General features: G+C 64.0%; 1 protein-coding gene across 3 annotated transcripts; it reads right to left on the bottom strand.

Moving 5' to 3' along the window:
• Positions 1-52: 52 nt before the first annotated feature.
• On the bottom strand, positions 53-16,573 carry DNMT1 (DNA methyltransferase 1). Of its 3 annotated transcripts, none has more exons than XM_076360754.1 (34): positions 16,515-16,573; positions 13,057-13,099; positions 12,351-12,458; positions 11,975-12,245; positions 11,623-11,695; positions 11,322-11,412; positions 11,139-11,179; positions 10,946-10,997; positions 10,515-10,598; positions 10,313-10,422; positions 10,103-10,221; positions 9,839-9,931; positions 8,670-8,821; positions 8,386-8,573; positions 7,689-7,878; positions 7,370-7,467; positions 7,109-7,256; positions 6,861-6,976; positions 6,462-6,663; positions 6,237-6,373; positions 5,923-6,096; positions 5,081-5,302; positions 4,245-4,437; positions 3,679-3,769; positions 2,947-3,081; positions 2,482-2,764; positions 2,236-2,377; positions 1,856-2,022; positions 1,604-1,781; positions 1,136-1,331; positions 891-1,054; positions 667-783; positions 473-563; positions 53-297 (listed from the first exon to the last, which is right to left on the bottom strand). In XM_076360754.1, the coding sequence occupies exons 1-34, from the start codon at positions 16,571-16,573 to the stop codon at positions 251-253; spliced, it is 4,575 nt and encodes a 1,524-aa protein (XP_076216869.1). In that variant the 3' UTR covers positions 53-250. The 3 variants fall into 3 exon arrangements, with proteins under 3 accessions (XP_076216869.1, XP_076216870.1, XP_076216871.1); XM_076360755.1 differs by having other exon boundaries at positions 6,237-6,370; XM_076360756.1 differs by lacking the exon at positions 16,515-16,573 and adding an exon at positions 13,927-13,978.
• Between the last annotated feature and the right edge of the window lie 310 nt (positions 16,574-16,883).

Here is a 16,883-nt window from a genome sequence, read left to right as displayed (position 1 = left end):
GGGGCGAGGACGGGCCACGGCGGGTCCCCACAGGCCGGGAATTAAAAAAAAAAAAAAAAAAACAAAAAACAAAAACCAAAAACAAACAAAAAAAACAAAAAAAAAAAACCCCGAAACAAAAAACCAAAAACGAAACAAAACCCCCCAAAAATTAAAACAAACAAACAAACAAACAAAACAAAAAAAAAAAAGGGGTTAAAATAAATCAGTGCATGTTTGGGAGTCCTGGTGCCGGAGGAGAGGCCGCGCGTCAGTCGGCGGTTTCCATGGTCTCCATCTTCTCCGGGGCGCTGGTCTCTGGGGAGAGAGGAGGGGGTGACGCCGCCATACCGGGCAGGAGGGGCTCCGCGGCCCCCAGCCCTAAACCGGGACCCCCCCCCAAGGGAGGGCCGAGGCCGGGAACGGTGTATCCGACCCCTCTGCCCGCAGCACAAGGCGGGGGGACAGCAGCGGCTCCCGGCACGGCACCTACCCGCCATGTCTTCTCTCAGCTTCGCCAACACACACGACTTGATCTCCAGCCCGATGGCTTTGGCTAGAGGAGGAGGCACTGCGTTACCGACCTGCGACAGAAGGAGGGTTACGCTGGGTACCGGCTCCGCCATGCCCCCGGCAAGGGGATGCCGCCGGTGAGGGGTTTGTCGCCGGCAAGCGGCCGCCGCTCACCTGTCTGTGCTTGTCGAGGATGTTCCCAAAGAGGCGATAGGTATCGGGGAAGCCCTGGGAGCGGGCGCACTCCCTCACGCTCACCACCCGGTGCTGCTCCGGGTGCAGCACCCGACCCTACGGCAGCAAATAAAGCCAACGGTCGGGACCGTGGCGGCCATTCGGCGCGGCCGCCCGCAACGCCTGCCCTTCCTGGCGGAGGGGACGGATCCGGCGGCACCCACCTGCTTGCCCATGGGCTCAGGGTTGGTGACGGTGGTGCTGAAGAAGCCGTCCCATTCCAGGCGCCCGTAGAGGCCGGCCCAGTGGTTGTGCCGGTTGCCGGTATGGGGCAGGCACCAGGGGATGAGGGTGTTGAATTGCCGGTCCGCGGGGTCGCAGGGCTTGCCTGGGAAGATGGAGAGGGTGAGGGGGGGCGGGGGGGCAGCGGATGGGCAGCCGTGGCCGTTTTTGGGGAGCCAGCACCTACCTTCGGCGCAGGAGCAGACCCCCCGCAACGCCCCGGAGCTGCTGCGGCCGTTTTTCTTCTCGTGGTGCGTGTACCGCAGCTTGCGCGTGGTCGTGCCGTCCGACAGCCGCACCTCGATGTTGGGCAGGTCGCGCCAATCGGAACCGGGGGCCAAGGGGATGTGTCTCATCCGGGCTGCGACCAGGGCGCTCATGTCCTGCCAATGACAAGCCCGCCGTCACCGCAGGGGACGCAGAGGGACGCCGGCCACCCCAAGAGCCCCGGTCCTCTCTCCGGGGAAGGCTGGGGGAGAGGGATAAGTCCCAGCAGCTCCACCGGCCTCATCTTTGGGAAAGTTAACCAGGGAGGGCTTGGGGATGGTCCCTCTCACCCCACCTGACATCCAACCTGCCCTTGACCCCCATCTCGGTTTGGGTCTGGGGGGTCCGAGTGCAGCCCGGCCCCCCGTTGAGACCCCGGCATCCGCACCTTGCAGATATGGTCCCTGAGGATGGGCTGATACTGGGAGCCCCGGATCTGCCGCTGGAACCAGGACTGGGGCTCCCCGTTGTAGGAGATCTCCAAGGCGGAGGCACCGTTCCTGACCTCTGGCAGGTCGGACATGGTATCCCGCACGGTGATGGTGCGGAAGGGGCCGGAATACGTCCTGGGAGGAAGGAGGGAGCCGTGAGCGGTCAAAACCTCGCCCTCGTCAGCCCCGGCGTGACTCCGAAGGCTCACCGGGTGATATTGCTAACGAACTTCTTGTCGTCCACCACGACGCTCAGCTGACAGGCACGGGGCGCGAAGACGTGCAAAGGCTCGGGGAACATAGGCAGCTTCTCGCCGGGAGCTGCGGCAAGGACAATGGCTCTCCGCCGCGTCTGGGCCACGCCATACTGGCCAGCCTGGGAAGGAAGGGACAACTCCTGAAGGCACGGGAGCTTCCCCATCCAAGTCTGTGCCCTCAAAGAGCTGGGAATGTCCCCCAAGCCACCGAAGGAAGCCAGGGAGCAACGCAGCCAACTGCTCCTGCAGTGGGGACGGTTCACAGCAGAGCCGGGTGAGAGGAGAAGGGTTTTCACCCCGGTTAACTGTCTCGGGGTCGCCCAACACCCTACCTGTAGGACCCCGAAGGTGCACTGGTAACCCATGCGGACGAGGCAGCGTAGGGTGAGCTTCAGCACCATGGAACGCTTGAAGGATACGAAGTTCCTGACGTTCTCCAGAAGGAAGAACCGCGGTCTGTAGTAGTCGCAGTAGCTGCGAGGAGGGAGAGGGACACGCGAGCAAGGACAGAGCAACATTTGAGGTGGGGGGTCCGCGCCCGCACCCCAACACAGCTCCTCGCCACCTCCCCTGCTCACCTGAGGAAGGAGACCACCAGGGAGTTCTTGAACTTGGAGTAGGTGCGGGAGTTGAAGCGGTTCATGCCGCTGAAGCCCTGGCAGGGGGGACCACCGCACAGCATCTCCACGTCCCCCTTCTGCGGCAGCTTCTGCCCCAGCGAGTTGGTCTTCTCGCCGGACATGACCAGCTTCAGCAGGACGTTGCAATCCTCCGTGAAGACGGTAGTGCCGGGATTGTTCAGTCGGAAAGCCTGGGCGGCCGGTTCCCACATCTCGATAGCCCAGAGTGTCTCTGACACACCTGGGGAGACAAAGCGGAGGATCTTGAGCCTGTGCGGAGGAGCAGAGCGCTGGCTCGCACCCCCTGATCCGGCACGTGCCGAGCACAACCGCCAGCTCGGAGGAACCGAGCGGCCAGCGCTGATGCCCGTCTCCCCACGGGCTCCGCTCGTCACCCACCACTGTCCCCGCTTTGCCGCTCACCTGCCTGATGGAAGCCCTCGGACAGCCCTCCGCAGCCAGAGAAGACATCCAAGGTCCGCAGCTTGGGGAGCTTCAGCTCAGCCGGCTCCTGCTCGCTCTGCTCGCAGCTCACCGACGACTTCCCTTTGCCTTTGCCTGCGAACAGAGCCCCGCTCACATCAAAAGGCAAAGTCATTTCCTCCTCTTACTGCTTACAAGGCAAATTCTTCTCCCCCTCTGCAGCAGCAGTTGAAACATCAGCTTCAAGCACCTCTCTGCCCCTTAATTGTTTCACCGCCGCTGCCAGAATACGCCCTTGCATTCGGAAGGGAAGCCTCTCGTCTTTCCCCCGTGCGACCCCTCTCCATCCGACAGCCCATGGGTGCAGGCAGAGAGTTTCTGAGGGTCGGACGGGTGCAGCGATAACTCACAGGGCAGCTCCCCGTGTTGGGAGCAGGGTACAAAGCCCTACGCTACGGAGCGGCCAGCCCCTGGCAGAGGGTTGGCAAGTGAAAGGCTTTGAGCTCTCTCAGGGACCGGGTGCTCTCGCTGCAAGGTTTCTTTTGAAAAGATTAGGTGCCTTAAGAACAGAGCTGCAGACCACATCGCTGCATCCTGCCAGAGCACCGGAGCAAGGAGGAGAGCACAGAAACATCTGGTCGGCGGCACGTCTTATCTCTGCTCGGCAGCATGTAACGGCAGACGCCAACCGGTTCACCCACCCAAGACCTCTCCCCCCCCACGCAGACTTACCTTTCCCTTTCCCTTTCCCCTTCCCTTTATTGCCAGAGCTCCGAGCGTGGTTGGGAGGATCTTCAAAGCTCTTGGTTTTTGCGTTGTAAGCCTGGGGAAGACAAAGGGTTCAGGACACTTGAACACAGAGAGCTTTTCTAGCTCAGGAACAGCCGAGGCATTGCCAACACCCCATCGGAGCTGCACAACCAAAGGGCAGGACACAGACGCAGCGCTGGGGCCCGCAGAAGGTCCATCACCTCCCTCGCCGTTGCCTCAGGGAACCGTGGCGGCCGCCCGAGGGTCCGAATTTGTCCCCTCAGCTCCATAGGGAGCAACTGCTCCAGCCAGCTCCTGGTGACGCTCAGATTAAAGCTTCCTTTGCATCTGAGACTTAGTCCCCAGGAGGTTGCAACGAGCTACAAATCCTCCCTCCGCACGACAGCTCCTCTGTGCAAAACACACCCGGAGAGGTAGGACAGCCTTGCGTCGACAGGCAGAGGTCGATGAGCCTGCTCTGCTCGGTCCCCGAGGGCTCGGCACGCCCGGGGACACAGCCAGACCCCCTCGAACCCCGGCTCCCTCACCTCCAAGAAGTAGAAGCGGTCGAGCCCACCGGCAGAGTAGTCCTGGATGCTTTCTGTCAGATCCTCCCCGTACACCACCGTGCAACGGCCCTGCACGGCGCGGAAGTCAACCGTCGTCTCCTCGTCGCTCCAGTACAGGAGGTTGATGTCTGCGTGGTAGCTGGCTTTCATGGACTTGTGCGTGTTTTCGGGTCTGCAGGGAAAAACCACCTGGATCGGGGAAATGTTTTCGGCAACATCCTCACCCCGGTCCAGCCTCCGGCGCTCGCACCGCTCCGTCTCCCCAGAGGGAAGAGGGTTTATTTCCTCCGGCTGCACATGTTCGCCGGCGTGGCCTGGGCACAGCACCAAAGGGATGATTTGTTTCATACCAAAGGGAGGGTTTTTTTTTTTTGGGGGGGGGGGGTTCTCTTAAGAGGAGGGAGGGGGAATTGGCGCCGGAGCTGGTAAGCGAATTTAAAGGCAGAGAGATCTGAAGCGAGGAGAGCTGTTAGGCTAGAAACACACAAGAGTCTCAGCGTCAGCACATTCCTCTCCCGCTGCCAAGGCTCTTCGCACACATCCCTCCGTGGCGCGAGGGAGATGACTAAGAGCCTGCAAATGTTTGGGTAAATACCCACGCCCTGGGATGGCGCTGGCGGTGCGGCTCGGCACCGGGTCTGAGCCCAGACCGCCGTGGCGGCAAGCCCCTTCGAGCAAGTGCCCACACTGCACCGACTGACCACGCCGCGGTGCTCGAGGCACCTCGAGCTGACGGCGCAGAGCTTTTCCCAGCACCCAAGACCTCGGGGGGGGCTCTGCGCTCCCGTAACGCAGACCCCAGCGGCGCCGCTCACCTGTAAAACTTGCAGATGCGCAGCTTGATATCGGCCTCGTTGGGTTTGCCGTTGCTGCGGATGTTGCAGAAGATCTCTTTGATGCGGCCCACGCGGTAAGGGTCAGGGGCATCCAGGTTGCTGCCCTTGATGTACTCCGAGTACTTGCGGTAGTGCTCCGGGTGCAGCTCCTCATCCACCGCCTCCTTTTTGGGGCGCTTGGCTGGGCTGGCGGGTTTCATGCTGGGGAGAAGGGGAGGGAAGGAGGTTGGGGTATCTCTCCCCCCCCCCCCTCAAAAAACCCTAGCAGCACGGAACATCCTCCTCCCACGTCGCTGCCTAGCCTGCCTGCTTCCTCCTCTTCTGCTCTCCTCGGTGCAGGGTGGGCACCAAGCCTCCTGCTCCACAGCACAGGCATTTTAAAGCCCAGACCATCACGTAACCGTGCGCGGCTGCAAACCAAGGTGCCTACACATTGCTGCCCCAGTCCTCTTCCCCGAGAGGTTTGCCATTTCTCCTCCCGTAGTTACGGGCAGCAGGCAGGGTCTTGTTTCACCTTCCGTCTACCCAGGCTCGCTCTTTGGAAGAAAAAGCGACGCACAAAAGGATTCCGATTCATCTGCCAAAACACGGCAGCTCAGCCATCGGGATTGTCCGATCAGAGAGAAGTCGCTCAGGTTAACGACGGGAGGCGAACTTGGGGTTAGAGGCACCTTTATTTCTAAGCTAAGCTTTTGGAAATTAGGCGGATAGGCGCCTCGTTTAGAGGTGGGATTCACTACCCGGAGACTGTGTCCTCTGCTACCAAAAGCCTGACCAAAGAGCATCCTGAGAAGTGCTTACAGCCCCCTGCAAGCACCAACCTGAAGGAAAAGGCTTCCGGCAGGAGGTAGACGCCATCTCCCACCCTGTACTGCACTCCGTTCTTGGTGGCCATGGCGTAGAACATCTTCCCATCCCCTTCTTCCAGGGGCTCAGCCACTTTGGGTATCTCCTTGTGCCTTACCTCGTCCAGGCGCGTGCAGCTCATGCAGAACCTGCGGGAAAGGGGGACAAGCAGAGCGCGGTGATGGGGACCCTGCCAAGGCCGGCCGCGGCGCTGCTGGGAGCCAAGAGGCTCCCGCTGCCCAGTTTGGGCAGAGCGGATCCCGAGAGCCGCTGCCCTGCGCACGCTCACTTGTATTTGTTGTCTTCCGTGGGCTGAGTTTTCGGCGGGGACTCGAATCGAGCGTACTCCTGGTCGTACCACATCTGATAAAAGTAAGTTCTCCCGTCGTCTTCCACCATCTTGATCTCCATGTCCAGTCCGCCCTGCTAGGAGAGAGGTGTTCACAGGGATCGGTGCCGCTGCCCGCGCCGTGCCTGGCCTGGGCCAGCCGGGGTTTGCAGGGCTGTCACCCACCTCCATGGACCAGTTCTCCGAGGGCGCTTTGTAGATCACTTTGACTTTGCCGTGGATGTAGGAGAGCTGCATGTCCTCGCACTCATCCACCAAGAAGAGCTCCAGGGGGTCAGAGGTGGCCCCCAGGACGGTGTCCGAGCCAGGGCAGAACCAATGCGCGTGAAACATCTGGCCGCTGCTGTCCTCCCACATGGCTGTCACCCTGAGGGGGAAGGAGCCAGGGTTATGGGGCACCAGGAAAGGGCTGAGCTGCTCTGAGCCTTGCCAGAGCCGGAGAGTCCTCAAACAGCAGCACGGCCAAGCAATTAGGGTTCTCTAATTGGGAACGTCGGCTGTCCCCACACACGTCCAACCCCAGCAGGAGCAGAGACTCGTCCCCTTCAGCACCACGGCACCGACCTGGCGAGGTAGAGGGGCTTGGTGGGATCGTCGGGGCTGACGGAGACGCAGTCTCCCACCTCCAGGGTCTCCGAGTCAATGCAGACCCTCTGGTAGTAGTCCTTCTTCCCATCGCTCTGCAGAAGCAGGGGGACAGCGAGGAGCACTGTTAAACCCCCACGCTGGCGAGCAACGCAGCCCCCTTCGCAGCCCGAGCGCCCACCCCAGCCCCGGCAGCGGGAGGGGAGCGGGGTCTCGCCCAGCCTCACCTTGATGGGCTCCCCCACCCAGGAGATACGGCTCTTGTTCTGCTTCTTCTTCCTGCCCTGCAGCATCTTCTTGGGCGATGGCATCTCGGGGATGTTGTCGTCCACCTCCTCGTCCTCATCAGCTTCCCGGACGGCCAGGTTGGGACACCTGGGGACACAGGGACCGTCACCGCAGCAGCACACGGTGTGGGGACCACGTCCGCTCTCTCCGGAGGTGGAGAGGACTTTGGCAGGAGACATCGCTGCCGGGGGGGGACGCACCTCCTCTGCAAACAAGCCTGCTTACTCCGTCCGCTGCCCCCAAACTTCACCATGTTCTGGCAAGCCTTGCACTTCCCGCACTCGGGCTGCTGGCAGACCTGGAGCAGGGCGAGGGGACGGGCTGAGCACGGGCAGACGCAGCAGAGATGCCCCAGGCAGGAGGGACAGGGACCGAGGGGAGCTCAGTGGCCTCGGGAAATCGCTCCCTTGCCCCAAGGGAGTGACCCCAGAAGGGGTCATTCAGGTAGGATGGAGGGGACGGGGCGGGGGGGGGGGGGGGAATCAGGTCATTTCGGCTCCGTGCCAGCCCCCCCGTTACCTCGCAAACGCCACAGCGCCGGCGCTTCATGGCGTTCTCCTTGTCATCTTCTTTCTCGTCCTTCTCGATCTGCTCCGAGAAGAAGGTGTCGAAGATGAGGTACACCAGCTTGGTGGTGGTGGCTTTGGTGGGACCCTTGTCCTTGTCTATTTTGGTGGGGTGGCGGATGGCCTGCCGCCTGACAGCTCGCCTGCGACCAAGGTGAGAGCGGTGAGAGGGGACTCTGCCTCGTATCGCTGACAGCTACAGCCACAACGAACAAGCCGGCACCCAAGGAGGGTCCCCAGGGAACAGAGCTCTCCCCGGGGCACCCAACAGCCGAGGACGACGGCAGGATCCCCTAACAGGCACCCAGGTACGTCCCGCGGCTGGCACGGGGTCCCAAAGGGATGCTACAGCAGGACAAAGAGCAAAGCCAGGCTCCGGGGACCCAACCCAGTGCCTTTCCTCCCTCGGGGCAGCACTAGGCAGAGGGTTTTCCCAGTTTTGGGAGGATTTCTACTCCAATCTCCCAGTGCTGCTCATGCCACTGAGCTTAAATCCTCAGGTCATCCCAGCCGGGAACAAGCAATAGGGTTTTCCTGGAAGGATCCCCTGTGCAAAGCCGATGGGGAACCAACCCGCCGGGCTCCTCCTGGGATGCTGCAAAGCCAAGTGCCCCCCAAAGAGAGCGTCTACGCGGGGACACGGGGCTCACCTCTTCCCCAGGGTGACTCCAGCCAACTTGATCAAGTCCCTCATGCAGGGCGTGATGAGGACGGGGGGTTCGTCGCTGTCCCCGGCTTCGTCGTAGCTTTCCACCTGCTCCACCACGAACTGGGCATGTCGCAGGAGCGAGTCCTCTGTGAAGCGGTTGAAGTTCAGCCCCGCGGGAGGTACGGTGGTCTGCGAGGAGGCGGGGGGGGCGGGGGGGGGCGTTGGTTAGGGAAAGGGTGGCAGAGCAACACCCACCCCCGGATACTGCCGCCATCGGCTTTTCACCTCGATTTTGTTGAGCAGATCCTCGTAGCTGACGTCGCGGTTGTTCTGCAGGAACTCGACGACGATTTTGCTCATGTAGATCTTCTCTTGCATGAGGGCGAAGATGGGAGCGTACTCCTCGCTGGGCTCCATCAGGATATAATCCGCGAAGGCTGCGACGGAGAGATCGCGGCAGGCGGTTAAATACTGGGGAATTTAGCGGTATTTAAGGACGAGCTAGGACTGCGGCGAGCGGGTCCTGGGGAGGGGAAGACCAGCCCATCCACGCTGCTACAGCACCAGGACCTAAGCGTGCGGGGAAGCTCTACCACGAGCCGGGACCCACGGTCACTCAGCTATCACCACCAAAGCGAGGGGGGAAGTGGGGACGTGAGGCGGGACACGCTATCCACGCGTTAGCCTTTTATTTTTGCTGTTACCTAATTAGAAACCAAAGACAATCCAGGGGGTTTTGCTGTCACTACAAACTCCATTTGCTGATGCACAGGAGAGTTAAGTCCTTCTCTGATATCACCAGGTTATTGGAAGGGTTCCTTGCAGAAATGGTGAAGGGAAAAAGCTTTTAAACCCCCAAATATCAGCCCTTCTTCCCCCAGTTTGGCTAGAGAGTGAAAAAGCCAGCTGGGACACAGAGCCAAGGGCCGGCCGGGACTGGGCATTCCTCCAAGACCTTTCTCAACACAAACCTGTCCAAAAAGCCCGGAGAGTAGAGCAAGAAAGCAAGAGAGCCCTGCAACCGGGGCCAAGCGGTCAAGAGCAAAGAGAAAACTCCCTCCGAAAGCGACCCTGACCCCGTCCCCGCATTGCGCCGGCAGCTTCCCGCGGAGGAGGGACCGGAGGACGGATCCTGCCTGGGAAGGGCTGGCAGGGAGACGTGCCCCTCCAGCCACCTTGCTTGTCCCAGCTCCGTGCGGGGACCCTCCCAAGCTCAGCAGGAGTTTTTATACGCATTTAACGTAAGCCTGGGTGCTGCTGAGCTAAATAAACCCAGACCCGAGCTTCGGCACGGTCCTCCACCTCGGCACGTGCTTGACGGTGTAAGTTCGCGGCGGCGGCAAAGTCCACGAACCCAAATAAAGCTCCTTCACCAGCCGGACGCGCGGCAGAGACTTAAATCCCAAGCCAGACGCGCTCCCCGAGCCCAACCTCCCCCGTCCTCGCTCACCCACCTGTGGTGAAGCCGATCAAAGCCTTCTCCCCTCCATCAAACCCCGTGATCCACCAGGCGTTTATGGGCCCCAACTTCTTGGCTCTCACCCCACCTGAAAGCGAGAAAACACAAATCTCAGTCTTCGGTGTCTGAAAAAACCAAGCAGCTGTGGGTCACAAAGCGCCACCCAGACCCAACTTCATTTTACGCGTGGTTGAGCTGAAATTTAAGGTGACAAACCAGCGTCCCCGCAGCCCTAGAGGCTCCTCCGCATCCGACTCACCGTCCAGACAAGGGTTATCGTCGTAGATGGGCTTCACGGCACCGCTGAAATACAGCTCGATGTTCCTCTCGATCAGGCCGGTGTCAAAGGGGCACAAGTGACCTCGCTTGTCGTAGACGCTGGCAAGGGACAGAGGTTGTAGTTTGATGCGGTGTCCTGCAGGGTTTGCAAATCCAGCGGGTTTTTATAGCCCGATTTCCCGTATCTCACCTAAAAGAGGTGACTTTGTGCTGCGGCAGGTCCTCGTAGCTCTCAAAGCCATCTTCGTTAGCGTCGAAGAGGGACAAGCGCTCATCCGTCAGCATTTCTGGCTCCTCCAGCTGAGCGAGGGAGAGAGAAGGACGTTTAACGAGCGCTCCCGTTAGCGCGACGGCTCTCCCCGGCCCCAGAGAAGGAGCATTAAATCCCTTACGGCATCATCAGGATCCCCTTGGAAGAATTTGAGGTCGGGATCATCGAGGTACTGTCTGCAGTCGACGCACTTGGGAGGGGTGGTCTGCAAGACACGGGAGACGGCGTCGGCTTTTCTCTCCCCCGTGAGATTCAGCCCACGATCGGGCTCAAAGCTCCTTCCCCAGACGGTCCCGTTCATTAGTGCAACCCTCGTTTTTAAAACATCCCGGCAGCAAAACAGCGGCCCCTGCCCTCGCTTCGAAAGCGGATCAAGCTCGTACAGGCTGTGCTGTTCCCCACCTTCCCCGAGGGGGTGGATTTCTGGAAGCTGCGTGGGCTGGAAATGGCTTTCTCCTTCCTTTAGGGAAGTCCAGCCACTCTTCCAAAGAGTTAAAAGCATTTAAAAAAAAAAAGCCCCCAAAATGCTGCGACGGAGGTAAAGGAACTTACTTTAGCAGGTGGTGTAGTTTTAACCTGAGTAATTTCATCTTTTATCTCCGACCTGGGTGTAAGAAAATGCAAAGGGATGAAGACGCGGAGCAGCGTTAACGTCATCGTCCCCGCGCTAAGGAGGCCACGGCGGAGGGAAACGGGCACCGACAGGCACCGACCCGAAGTGGGGAACGCTCTCCTTCCTCCTTACCCTTCTTTGGTTTCGATTTTAATCCTTTTCTCATCCTGTTCCTTGAGGGAGAAACGAAGGGGTGTAAGGGGAGGCTGGAGAGCACGACGCTCTCCAGGACAACACGCTCAACCCCAGCGCGGCGGCGGCGGCCCGGCAAAGCAGCCGGCCAAGACCTCGGCCGCCAGCAGTGCCGGCACGCACCTTCTCCTCCAGCTCCTCTTCCTCCTTCTCCACGCTCATCACCTCCTGCTTCACTTCCCCGTTCACCTCCTCCGATTTCCGTTTGTTGGACCTGCCGGTTTTTAAACGCAACGGATCAATCCAGGAGCGGGGCTCCCCGGGGAAGCGCCCGGCAGGTCCCCAAAGCCACTCTCGTTGGGAACCACGAGTTTTGGGATCGAACCCATCAGCCCTGGACGGCGGAGAGAGGAAGAAGAGGGTGAAGGCTCCTGGGGGAACGCGGCAAAGGAGGTGCAGGTCCCAGCCCTGCCACCGTACTGACCCTTTGGAGAACATGCTCAGGATGGTCGGCTGCCGGCCAGAGCTCCGAGTGACCCGGGAACTGGCGGGAGACTCTGTTAGGAAGAGGGCGAGGGATTGCGTTAATGGCGGGGACCCGCTGCCCTTCCCCTCCCACAACACCCCACGGAGCCGGGACCACTGCGGGCGACAGAACCCTTCTCCCTGCACCCCATCATCCCGGAGCAAGACAGAGAGACCCCAAAACCCTTCCCGGGGGGATCCCTCCGGGAATCGCCATGCTCCCGCTTGGTATTTAACGGTAATAAGTTATTTAATTTAAGCGTGTTGGAGAAGAGGATGGAAAACCAAGTCGCTCCCGGTGCCGCCGTTACTTTTGCTTTCCCCATTGGATCGGCTCCTCCTGGCCTTGCGCGCCCGCAGCGTGGGGACCGACGAAGAGGAGGAAGAAGAGGCGGCTGCTTCCTCCATCTCCATCGCGCTGTCTTCTTCCCCATCGGGTCCCGCTCGCTCCGAATCCTCGTCGCTCCCGTAGGCGCCGTTTTTGGAGCATCCGTTGGAAGCCTGCAGCAGCGGCGCCACGTCCCCATTCTCCGCCGAGAGCTCTTGGTGGAGCAGGGCTTTCACCTTGGCCAGGTATCTTTCCTGGGAGGGAAGAGCATCGGTTAAACGGCCCGGCTCCGGTGAGCCACGCTGCCAAGGAGCCGGCACAACCCAACCCACCAGCTCGTCGAAAACCGAGGGTCTCACCTCCGACAGCTCCTCGCAGCGCAGTTTGGCTTCCAGCTCGCTCAGCTGGTTCTGGACGTCGGCTTGGAGGAAGCCATGGATGAGGCTCAGCTTCTCCTTGACGCACTCCTGCGGGGACGGAGGGGATGGCGTGGGGCGGGCGGCGGGGACGTTCCCCGCGGGGCTCGGCAGAGTGGCGTCTCCGTAGGCGGTCAGGCTGAGCCGAACCGCCGGTCGCTCCGAATCCGGGTGCCGCTCACCCAGCTCGCGGGGACCCTCCTGATATGAGGTGACGGCGGTTTCCATATGACAACGGACAGCGCCGACACCGGGACTACGACCTCACCGGGTCCAGGGAGCTGGGCCAGCAAGGGAGACACGGGGGTCTCACTCGGCCAGCCCGCCGCACCGTCCCCATCCTCCCCCACCCCACGCCGTGGGGCTCCGGCCCCCCCCCGGTCCCCGCAACGCCGCAGCGGCACAGAAACAAGAGGCTCGGGAGCACCGATGAATCGCAGTCCCCTGCTCGGCACCAGAGTCACGTCCGCACCGAGTATCCAGGAGCTGGCTCCGGAGTCCCGCCGACTCCACCACTGTAAGCCGGAGCATCCCGAGCCCGATGGCAGCACCCAGTGCAGGACCAACGGTGACGGCACGGGATGGCGGCGCCCAAATCGGAGCCAAGGGCGGGTGGAAACGCGGCTCCTGGCGATCCAGGGACACTCACCTTCTCGCTCAGGCTGTCTTCATCCCTCTCCAAGTCCTGCAGCCTGCAAGAGAAGAGCGTTGGGGGTCAGACCACGCTCCGCTGACGGACGACAAGGTTACGGGGGGACACCGACGGGCAGGGGCAACCGGGACAGACCCCAAAATCGCCTCGATGACTCCAGAAACAGCACCCGGCGAAGGAGCGGCGCGGGCTGCAACCGCAAAGAGGGGCCAAACTCCCTCGGAGTGAGAGGGATGCTCGGCACCCAGGCGGGTAATAAAGGGGGGGGGGCAGTAACGCGATCCCGGTCCCCAGGGGACCCCCCGAGGGAGCCGCGGGGCCTCGCTGCCCACCCGTGCCCTGCCCCGGCGTGGAGACGGCAAAGAAACCAGGGGGTAGAAGCCACGTGTCGTCTTCCCACGGCGCCGGCAGCACAAAGCGGTGATGGAGGGTGAGGGGAAGCGGCCGGCGCTGCCCCTGCGCGGCGGGGACAGCCCCCAGCCCCGTGGCAAGGGGACGGTGAGGAGGAAACCCCGTCCCTGCCGCCACCGCCGGGGGTTCGGCACGACCCCGGCGCTCCCCCCCTGGGGTTCACCGCAGCTCTCCCGCCGAAATGGGGAGCCCGTCCGCCAGACCAGGGCCATGCAGCCACCCCCCACAAACACTTCCGTCTGCCGGGACACGGGACGGGACCTCTCCGGTGCCGCCGGCATGTCCGGCACCGGCTCCGTTCGCTCCCATCTCACCTCCGGCCGCCCGCTTTTTCGGCTTCCTGCCCTTACGCCGCCACCGCTTCCTTCGAGCCGGGGCCAGCGGGGAGGGAAAGGGGTCCCCACCGCCACCCCCCAGAAACCAGGAGGGCGATAAATCCCGTCCCGTCATCGGCACCTGGGTTTGAGGACGGCCATGCAGCCGGAGCTCCGGCGGGGACCAACGGCGGACAGGGAAAGGTCGGGGCGCGCCAAGGCTGTGCCGCGCGGCCGTCGCACCGGAAGAGGGGTAGCCGAACCGGAGAACGGCTCGGCGGCGGCCAGCGAGCGCGGGGCCCCCCCTTCCCGCCAGCCAGGGGATGCCGGGAGGCGAGCGGAAGGGACAATAGCCGGCGGGGAATACGGCGCAGGAAACGCCAACCCCTCCATGTGCCCTCCCTGCTGCCGGCAGCGGGGCGAGAGCCGGGGGAGACGCGGGGACGGTGCCGGATCCCTCCGGAGCGAGGAGGGGGATGGCTCGAAACCCCCCGCCCCCGTCCCAGGGGAAGGAAAGGTCCCCGCTGCGCCCCGCTTCCGCCCCCTCAGGAAGCGATTTCCGTGCCCCCCACCCCAGAGAAAGGTGGGGGGGCCACCCAGGGTCCCCCCCACCCCGGCCGGGTGCCCCTTCGTTCCCTGCCCCGAGCGGCAGCGCGGGGACAAAGCCGCGCGGGGGTAATGCCGGGCGTCCCCACCGCCACGTGGGGCCCGGCTGCGGGGCAGGAGCGCCCTGACGGCTCCCCCCCCCCCCACCCAGGGAGCCCCCACACACAGCCGGGGGGTCAGGGCCGCCCCTTGGGGCAGACGGGGCTGCGGGGGGCTGGGGGGACCCCCGGTGCGGTGCATTGCTGAGCCGTGGTGGGGCTCGGCGGGGTTCTGGGGGGCGTGGGGGGCCACGGAGGGCAGCGCTGGGGGGGCGGTGTGAGCATTTTGGGGGGGGGGAGGGGGATCAGGGCGGTGCTGGGGGTCAGGGCAGTGCTGGGGGGTGTATGCAATGCGCGGGGGAGCAGTGCACTGCACTGGGGGGGTCAGGGCAGTTCTGGGGGGGTCGGCACACTGCCCGGGGTGGGGGGGGGGTCCATGCAATGGATGGGGGACCAGGAGACTGCACAGGGGGGGTCAGCGCAGCGTCGGGGGGCTCAGCGCACTGCACAGGGGGGGTCAGCGCAGCGTCGGGGGGCTCAGCGCACTGCACAGGGGGGGTTGGGGCTGCGCAGCGGGTTGCAGCGCACGGCTGGGCAGCGATGCAGTGCGTGGGGGTGCAGCGCAACGCGGGGGGGGGCTGTGCGGGGCAATCGCAAAGCAGGGGGTGCAAAATGGGGGGGGGGGGGCGGTCACTGCAGTGCAGTGCTGGGAGGGGGCGTCAGGGCAATGCTGGGGGAAGGGGCTGTCAGCGCAGCACCGGGCTCCCCACTCGGCAGGGGGGGTCAGGGCAGCGCAGTGTTCGGGGGGGGGGTGTCAGGGCAGTCCGGGGGTGTCAGGGCAGTGCAGGGCAGTGTCAGTGCAGTCCCGGGGTGTCAGGGCAGTGCTGGGGGGGGCTGTCAAGGCAGTCCGGGGGTGTCAGGGCAGTGCAGGGCAGTGCCGGGGGGGGTGTCAGAGCAGTCCTGGGGTGTCAGGGCAGTGCAGGGCAGTGCCGGGGGGGGTGTCAGAGCAGTCCTGGGGTGTCAGGGCAGTGCAGGACAGTGCCGGGCGGGGGGCTGTCAAGGCAGTCCGGGGGTGTCAGGGCAGCGCAGGGCAGCGCAGGGCAGTGCAATGCCGGGGGGGCTGTCAGTGCAGTCCCGGGGTATCAGGGCAGTGCGATGCCGGGGGGGGGGGGGGGGGGGTGTCAATGCAGTGCAGTGCAGTGGTGGGGGGGGCTGTCAGGACAGTCCCAGGGTGTCAGGGCAATGCAGGGCAGTGCCGGGGGGAGGGTGCCAAGGCAGTCCGGGGGTGTCAGGGCAGTGCAGGGCAGCGTCAGTGCAGTCCTGGGGTGTCAGGGCAGTCCCGGGGTGTCAGGGCAGTCCCGGGGTGTCAGGGCAATGCAATGCTGGGGGGGGCTGTCAGGGCAGTCCGGGGGTGTCAGGGCAGTGCAGGGCAGCATCAGTGCAGTCCCAGGGTGTCAGGGCAGTCCCGGGGTGTCAGGGCAGTGTAGTGCAATGCCGGGGGGGGCTGTCAGTGCAGTCCCGGGGTGTCAGGGCAGTGCAGTGCTGAGGGGGGGCTGTCAGGGCAGTCCCGGGGTGTCAGGGCAGTGCAATGCCGGGGGGGGCTGTCAGTGCAGTCCCGGGGTGTCAGGGCAGTCCCGGGGTGTCAGGGCAGTGCAATGCCGGGGGGGGCTGTCAGGGCAGTCCCGGGGTGTCAGGGCAGTCCCGGGGTGTCAGGGCAGTGCAGTGCCGGGGGGGGGCTGTCAGGGCAGTCCCGGGGTGTCAGGGCAGTCCCGGGGTGTCAGGGCAGTGCAGTGCCGGGAGGGGCTGTCAGTGCAGTCCCGGGGGGGGGGGGGGGAGGGAACAGGGACGGGGCTGTCAGCGCAAGTGCTGGGTGACTGTCAGGGCAGCGCTGGGGGGGTCAGGGAAGTGCACTGCGATGCTGGGGGGGGGGGATCCAGTGCCGTGCCGGGGTGCGGTGCGGTGCGGTGCAGCGCCGGGGGGTGGCAGCGCAGCGCAGCTCGGGGCTGGGCACCGCCGGGCCCGGGCCGGAGGGGAAAGACTGGGCCGGGGGGGGGGGGGGGGGGGGGGGGCGCTGCCGGGGACTCACCGTCGGCGCAGCTCGGCGGGCAGCGGGGCCGGGGGCAGCGGGGCGGCCCGGGCCGGCATCGGGGCGGCGGCGGCGGCGGGAACGGCGGGGCCGGGCGGCGGATTCGCGCGGAAACCAGCGGCGGGGGCGGGGCGGCGCCGGGCGAGACCATGGCAGCGGGGGAGGGGGGGGGGGGGGAGGAAGGGGGAAGGCGGGCGAGACCATTCCGGGGGGGGGGGGACGGGACGGGGACGGACACACACACATGGACAGACCATTCCGGGGGGGGGGGAGGCCCCTCCCGGGGGCGGGCAGAGCGGGGGGACACCCACCCCCGCCCGGCCGAGGGGGGCTGCGGGCTCGGGCCGGCGGGGCGGTACCTGTCCGGGG

The sequence above is a fragment of the Aptenodytes patagonicus genome, chromosome 30, assembly GCF_965638725.1.
Source record: "Aptenodytes patagonicus chromosome 30, bAptPat1.pri.cur, whole genome shotgun sequence".
NCBI classification, from domain to species: domain Eukaryota; kingdom Metazoa; phylum Chordata; class Aves; order Sphenisciformes; family Spheniscidae; genus Aptenodytes; species Aptenodytes patagonicus.
Note: the sequence above shows the minus strand (reverse complement) of the source record. Positions and strands in the feature narration are given on the sequence as shown.

What these genes read in the sequence shown, in the direction of transcription:
- DNMT1 (XM_076360754.1), bottom strand. Translation starts at nt 16,573, where the DNA reads ATGCCGGCCCGGGCCGCCCCGCTGCCCCCGGCCCCGCTGCCCGCCGAG. An exon ending in AAGAGGAGCTGGAGGAGAAG is followed by an intron (nt 11,180 to 11,321) that starts GTGCGTGCCGGC and finishes TTCTCCCTCAAG; the next exon opens with GAACAGGATGAGAAAAGGAT. An exon ending in CAGGCTTGTTTGCAGAGGAG is followed by an intron (nt 7,257 to 7,369) that starts GTGCGTCCCCCC and finishes CTGTGTCCCCAG; the next exon opens with GTGTCCCAACCTGGCCGTCC.